The 7,417-nt window shown below is 39.1% G+C and overlaps 1 protein-coding gene across 1 annotated transcript; it reads right to left on the bottom strand.

Moving 5' to 3' along the window:
• Positions 1 to 1,070: 1,070 nt before the first annotated feature.
• Positions 1,071 to 3,843, bottom strand: LOC122551990 (secreted phosphoprotein 24-like). Its single transcript, XM_087988594.1, has 8 exons — positions 3,752 to 3,843; positions 3,499 to 3,602; positions 3,189 to 3,317; positions 2,947 to 3,078; positions 2,785 to 2,829; positions 1,971 to 2,015; positions 1,449 to 1,493; positions 1,071 to 1,327 (listed from the first exon to the last, which is right to left on the bottom strand). The coding sequence occupies exons 1-8, from the start codon at positions 3,801 to 3,803 to the stop codon at positions 1,298 to 1,300; spliced, it is 582 nt and encodes a 193-aa protein (XP_087844720.1). The 5' UTR covers positions 3,804 to 3,843; the 3' UTR covers positions 1,071 to 1,297.
• Between the last annotated feature and the right edge of the window lie 3,574 nt (positions 3,844 to 7,417).

Below are 7,417 nucleotides of genomic sequence, written 5' to 3'. Positions count from 1 at the left end.
TTGTAGCTATTCTGGAAAAGCTAGGTCTGAAGCCCAAGGCTTCAGTACTATTAGTGGAGTAGTGTCAGATCCAGAGCCTCCTGTCATTTCTTGATATCATGTGGAGTGAATCAAATTGACTGGAGGTAGGTATGTTTCGTGCTGGAGACCCTAAGAGTAGGCTGGGATGGATAATCTACTTCATATTTCTGGCTGAAGATGCTTTCAAATGCTTCAGCCTTATCTTGTGCCCTGATGTGGATGGGTCCCTATCATTGAGAATGGGGATATTTGCAGAGCCTTCTATCCCTATGAGTTGTTTAGTTTCTCCATTTATGACTGGTTGTGATGAGACTACAGAACTTAGGTCAGAACTGTTGGTTACGGTGCCCCTTAACTCTTTCTATCTGCTTCTACAGATTGGCACGCACATATTCCCATGTCGTTGCTTCACTGGATTAACGCGCCTCATTTTTTGGTTGTGTCTGGTGCTGCTTCTGGTATGCCCTCCTGCATTATTCATTGAAGTCAGGCAGATCTGCCAGTCTGATGAAAATTGTAGAGTGGAGGATATTCTGGCTGTAAGGTTACAGTTTGTAGATCATCTCCAACAAACGATTTGTACTAGATATGACTCCAATCAAGGAGAGCTTCCCAGTGGCTCCTATTGACTACAATTGCTGAATCTTCTCAATACTAAAATTTGTCAAATTATGTTGTGACAGACACTTAAAGTTATTTGTGTAAATTAGAAAGAATTCTGTTTCCAATGCCAATCTCTTGAAAATTCACGTCAGTACCATCAATCCCTGAAATCATTGCTTCTAACTATCCTGCCAATCGACAATTCCATCCTCAGCATTTCAAATATACACACTCACACACTTGCACCCTTTATGTTTATGTACCGCCTGTCAAGTGCTTAATGAATTCTTTGCCATATACCTGGCATGTAATTTCTCGTTCAGTTAAGATATTAATTGAGAAAAATCTCCATTTGAAATCTGGGCCAAAATGCTGTGTGCATCTAAACTGCCATCCAATAAGTGAAATGAGAAACAACACTTGGAGCAATGTCGGAAAATGTTTTCTTTACAATTTTAATATGATCCACAGAATGCAAGACAACAACATACAATGAAGAACAGAACATTTACAAACTATAGAATATCCCAGTAACAATGAAATGTACAAGTAGGAACCTCAGGTCCCCTTACTTTAATATATGATCGAGTAAAATACAATAACTGATCTTCGTTAATCAGAATGAGGTCTGGAGTTGACACCAAGTGCGGCTTTTCAGAAGTTTTATTCCTGGTTAGTGCCGGGCTCTTGAATCATGGAGTTCCTGAAATGAACAGAATGAAGATAATGGTCATTTATAGATGGACTGAGTTCAATGTTTCATCATTGTTGATGATCATGACCGAGAGCAAATGGTCTGAGACAATTTTCCAGTTTATACTCACATTTGAAGATACATCGAATGATGTGTCTGTTGACTTGCCGTGCTCCTGTATATAAAAAAAAGTTTTAAAATATTCAGATTTATCTGTTTGCTACAGGGAATCGATGATGTTGAGTAATGGAATTACCTTCAACCAAGAATTTCACTGGATCACTTGAGTTATTATTTATTAAACAATAAATATGAGAATGTAATCTTTACATTTCTATTCTTTAGCTGTGCCTAATTGAATAAAACTAAGCTGCCTCAGAATCTGAATAAAAACTGAAAGAACTGTGGATGCTGTAAATCAGGAACAAAACAGAAATAGCTGGGAAGGCTCAGCTCAGCCTCAGGTCTGAGGAAGGGTCACTCAACCCAAAACGTTAACTCTGATTCCTCCCCACAAATGCTGCCAGACCTGAGCTTCTATAGCAATTTCTGTTTTTGTTTCTGCCTCAGAATCTGTTGAGGTGCAGTTGAATGCAGGTTTCAACAGTTTAATTTTGTCAGGTCACTTTCATAAATGCCACAATATACTCACGTCGGGAGAGTCTTCGAGTGATGTTTCTGTTGAATGCTTTTTCACCTAGAATGAAAAGTTTAATCATATGTATGTGGGATTGTGGAAACAGTCTCAATTTTTTGAATCATCTTCAAACAAAAGCTTTTAGATTATAACTTTAACTTTTGGAGTTGAGAATCGGTGGCTCAATGATGGAGTGGGGAGACCCGTACCATACACCTCCTGTTCTGCAGTGCAGCAACGATCAATCCGGTATGCCTGCGATATTGGTGATGGAAATGTGTTGCTGGAAAAGCGCAGCAGGTCAGGCAGCATCCAGGGAACAGGAGAATCGACGTTTCGGGCATAAGCCCTTCTTCAGGATTCTCCTATTTCCTGGATGCTGCCTGACCTGCTGCGCTTTTCCAGCAACACATTTCCAGCTCTGATCTCCAGCATCTGCAGACCTCACTTTCTCCTCTGCGATATTGGTGAATAAGCTAATGAAGCATTAGAATCTCCACTGATGGGATCTTTTGTGATGAATCTACAGGTTGCTTCCAGAACAGATCATTAAATATTGTCTATTGTAGTGAGACACTGTTCTCCCAATGCCATTGTTTGTGTCTGCCCAGTCCTGTGGATATTCAGCTGATACCATCCTTAAGGAAGAAAAACATCTTTCTCTGTATTTGGGACAGCATCAAACTCCCAACCCAAACCCAAAGGATCTCAGAGTAAATCAAATTGAAGTCTCACATTCCATTCCAACTATTGCATATTATATTTTCCGCAATCTTTTGAAAATTCTAATCAACAACAAAAAAAGATAATATTCCTAGTTTATACTCACTTTTGATGACTTCTCAATTGATTTCTCTTTTGATTTGGTTTCGACCTGTATTTAAATATTAATATTTACATGTTTAGAGTACTGTAGACCAATGAAACATGTTGCAAATTATCTGAAGTAATAGAACTCCCATTATCCTAACATGTATAATTGTGAAGTTACCTCAATACTGTTTTCATTTGATTCTGATGAGTCACTGTTGCTGTCCACCATCTTCAACCCTCGACACTCAACATCAATGTCAGCAACCTCATCGGCAAAATATTCAACATGGCTTTTGCACAAACCTCTCTCCTGTCAAAGCAGAATTGATTAAAATTACATTTTGATGGAATATGTACTTTTCTATGATAGAACTCTGTACACATGAGTATTTGAGTGTGAGAATGTAACTCAGAACTTACTGCAGTCTTTTTGGGATAGAAGTGACAGCTGGGATCATCAAATTCCAGTCCAGAATTCTTGGAGCAGACGGTTTCTTTCACAGAGAATGCTATATCCATGCTGTAAGACAATTTCCCTGTGCGATGAATCTAATGAGAAGAAATTAGTTCATTAATGTCTGACTGTATCTGATATTCTTACTCTGAGCTAATTCACCCATCATACTAAGTATAATATAACATGCTGCTTCATGATCCATGTCCCTCTCCACTCAGTAATATTTGCGTCTAGTTTAGAGAGTGAAACAGACTGAGACCAGGACACACTTACATCCTTCACCCTTCTCCTGGTTATCCCACACAGATTGCTGGTCTCGGTGATTTGGTTCAGTTTTATAACAGATGCTCTCAGAGCATCCTTAGGGCTCGGTATTCCTGTCGATAGAGAAAAGGATAAGTTGTACAAAAGATTCCAGAACTCTTCAGCGAATTATTTTTCCACCTCGGTGATATCTGAGGGAGTGAACCTCATTGGCAATAACTCGTTGCTTGATGAGGAGCCGCTCTCTCTCTCTGGGACCTACCTGAGCAGTGGACAATCTGCACTGCAGCAATGGTGAGGAGGAAGGCTTTCATTCTGCCTCTTGTGTGATCAGCTGGCTTTTTCTCAGAGTAAAGGAGCTGCTTCTCTCTCTTGCTCTGTCCTTTCCTTGCTGCGTTCAGTCTTTATATTCTCGCGCCTCCACCACAATCAAACACTGACTCATATTTACTCAGTTTGATCCTGGGCAGGGGAAGCTGCTGCCAAGTGGCTGTAATATGGGCAGAGCTTCCTCCCAGTATCGTCACCGTGTTTAGATTTGCTGAGATCAGAAATTATTCCTCAGAATGTGAAATAATCAACTGACAGAGGAGAGGAGATTATCTTCTATAATTTGCACAAACTATGTCAGTTCTCTAATGTTTACAAGGCTAACCTTGCTGTAAACACATGAAAATGGTCTATCTCTGGCTCACATTATTGGCTCAGATTTTATTGGAAAAATAATGGCACACCATTACTGATGAATAAATTACATTGTTAGTTCAAGTGATGAGGATACATATTTTGTGAATCTCTGGAACTTATTGGTTATCATCTATTCTTTTTCCCACTCTCAATCTTCAGAGTTTTGTAAAAACATAATTTTCTGGAATTGATTGTCATTTGGCCATTAAATGCACCACGGAGATTTTAGACCCATTGTTAATAATGCAAATTTTATTTAATAATGTGAGAATTGTAACTGCAATACCAATTCCTGTCTCTCGGAAATTAAGCATATTAAAAGGCGAAGTATTATTCCTGCAGGTTGTCAATTGGTTTTAGAGATTTTCAAAATGTCAAGTTTAAAGTATAATTTTTCTTCATAAATCAGCACGGTGGCTCGGTGGTTAGCACTGCTGCTTTACAACATCAGGGACCCAAGTTCAATCCCACCTTCAGGCGACTGTGTCGAGTTTGCACATTCCCCCGTGTCGACGTGGGTTTCCTTTGGGTGGTCTGGTTTCCTCCTACAGTCTAAAGATGTACAGGTTAGGTGGATTGGCTATGCTAAATTGCCCATAGTGTTCAGGGATGTGCAGGCTAGGTGGGTTAGCCATGGGGAATGCAGGGTTACAGGGATAGGGTAATGTGGTGAGTCTGGGTGGGATGCTCATTGAGGGTGGTTGATGTAGCCTTGATGGGCTGAAAGGCTTGCTTCTACACTGTAGGGATTCTATTCTTGATCCTATGTCTCGTTTCCCATATCAAGTAATCCTTTTCTTCCTATTCATCTGTTTTCTTTCTCTGCTGACATAATCTGTCTCACAATCAATATGTCAGTGTATGCTTAAGAGACATGTTCATGATATCATCATTGCACATAGCATGTGATCTGAAAGTATGAAGATCTTATCCTCCATCTTAGGTCATATTACTTGGACTTTGCGGGAAGCATGGTCCTCTGTTGTAACATAATAGTTCAATATTAGTCCAAATGCACTGCATGAGAAATATAGTATTCCTATATAATGGGCTACTGTAATAAATATCTGTTGGAAGTTTCAATATCAGGATATCCACGGCAAGTTTCTTATGAAGTGGAGTTGTCACAAGCAGTGGAATATCAAGTAAAACCATCCTGCTTGAGGCAAGTTCTGACCAGGGTAACAGCAATGTCTGTCTACAAAAGGCTTCAATATATTGATGGTAGATATTTGAAAAGCTAATTGAACACCAGAAAGACAACTGAGAATTTGGTCAAAAGGAAAGATTTTGTACTATCTGTTTTTGTGAATACAGACAACTGCACTGATTTGTAGATACAGCATTAACTATCAACAAGAGAGAGCTAATTTGTTTTGATCAAAATGTAAGCCCTTTCCAGACAAAATAATTTCTAAGGTTGCTTCAATAAAAAGTAAAAGATCAGCAGCAGGCCTTTTTTTTAAGCTGGAACCCAGTGAACCCTGAGCCTAGAGCATTTTGTTCATGAATGTTAATACAAAAATAGCAAACTGTCTCAGAACAACAAGTAAAGAAGGAACATTTTTAACATACAATACAATTAATTGACTCAAATCCAGAGACACAGGCCTTAAAGTTACAATTTAACATTTTAAAATTTGAATCATTGATAACAGAAATCTCATTATGGGGCGTGTATCCACCAACTGAATTGCACAGTTCGAGCAATGAATGTATTTCTATTTATAGATCAAGTGGTACATAATCTCTGGAAAATAACTCTACAAATTTTGCCTGGTGTTGCCAAGGAGCAACTTTAAAGAATGAACACATCCAGTCTTTTCTCTATACAATCAGAAAGATTCAGAAGAGTTGGAAATTTCTTGACCAGGGTTAACAGACTCCAACTCGTGACATGCAGACAGCAATCCCAAAAGGCTCTTGACCAAGCTTATTGGAGGATGCTGCAGCAAAGGATGTGACCGAACTTTCCAACAAGAAACTGTCAGAGAAATTCATTGACTTACCCATCGCTTTTACAACAATTAAAGGCATTAGCAATGATCTTTTGGGCAAGATAAAGGGTCATAACATCTACAGGGTCCATGAGGATGGATGTAAGTATGAAACCATAGTGGCAGACTAACAGTGATTACACATTTGCGATACAGACAATCAGCAAAGTACACCAGCAAACTCTGTAACAGATGCAGTTTGTCTCACCTGTTGTCCATCTTTTTTTGATAAGTGTAAAGCACATGGCGCCAAGGGAAATCTGGTTTTAAAGGCCAAGCCAGATGTTGGAATGAAACATCGGTGACCAATGAGATGGTTCACACCAGAAGACTGGCGACAAGGCAAGTGGTAAGATGATGAACAAATGCAAACACATCAATGGATTCGGATTCAATCAAGTGAAAGGCAATTTCAGAAGATGATCAAATTTTCCATCTTGTTAATTTCATACACCATTTCAACAGTATGAGGCAATGTGGCAAGACCCAATTAAAGCGAAGATTGATTCAGGAGCAAATGCCAACATTTAATCAGAACGCTCCTTGAAAGATATGTACCTTAGTTTTTGGTGCTCCATTGTACAGCCTACATAATGTAGAGTGTTTCATAAATTCTGTACATTCACAGAATCACACTCCAGTGCAAATACACAAGCTTATCTTTGCTCTCTCATATCTTCTCCCTCTTAGATGTCAGTGATCCAGTAGTGGCAGCACTCAAGAATGCACAAATATTTGTCTAGTCACAACTCCTGAGGTTTAAATGAGGTCCACAGTGACAGAACAGATCACACACGACTCAATTGAATAAGTTGACCATCTCCAAGTGAATGGTTTTGAAGTGAGATATAAACCAGTTATCAGGATGACTATATCTTTCCTGAGGAATGGATTACCCAACCTACACAAAGGCAAAGATATTCCTCTTGATTAAAACATTGATGGCTTAGGCAATATAGTTGAGCATGTGTTGAGCTTGATTCATTATGCTTTGGTCAGAGGTATTATGAACAGCTACAATTAGAAACTGTCCAAGGTGAGCAACTGCAAGTGCTATAAAAGATCATTATGCGGTGATGAGGATCCCATTGAAGAGATATCTGCGAAGATTAATTGATTTTGGTTAGACAGAGATGAATGTTGTACACTGTGGCAAGTTATTTTCAAGGCCAAACAAGTCCCAGTATCAAAAATACTATGCCAAAATATTGTGACCACGTTACACCAAGAACACATGGGTATTG

Source organism: Chiloscyllium plagiosum, unplaced genomic scaffold, assembly GCF_037043375.1.
Source record: "Chiloscyllium plagiosum isolate Xiang-an unplaced genomic scaffold, Cpla_swu_hap1 HiC_scaffold_7, whole genome shotgun sequence".
In the NCBI taxonomy this organism is placed as follows: domain Eukaryota; kingdom Metazoa; phylum Chordata; class Chondrichthyes; order Orectolobiformes; family Hemiscylliidae; genus Chiloscyllium; species Chiloscyllium plagiosum.
This window is presented reverse-complemented; position numbering and strand designations above follow the sequence as displayed.

Bases quoted from the DNA above. Each gene is read 5' to 3' on its own strand.
- LOC122551990 (XM_087988594.1), bottom strand. From the start codon at position 3,803: ATGAAAGCCTTCCTCCTCACCATTGCTGCAGTGCAGATTGTCCACTGC. The intron at 3,318-3,498 runs GTAAGTGTGTCC...TCTTCTCATTAG, and splicing joins CCAGGAGAAGGGTGAAGGAT to ATTCATCGCACAGGGAAATT. The intron at 3,079-3,188 runs GTAAGTTCTGAG...CTGCTTTGACAG, and splicing joins TCTATCCCAAAAAGACTGCA to GAGAGAGGTTTGTGCAAAAG.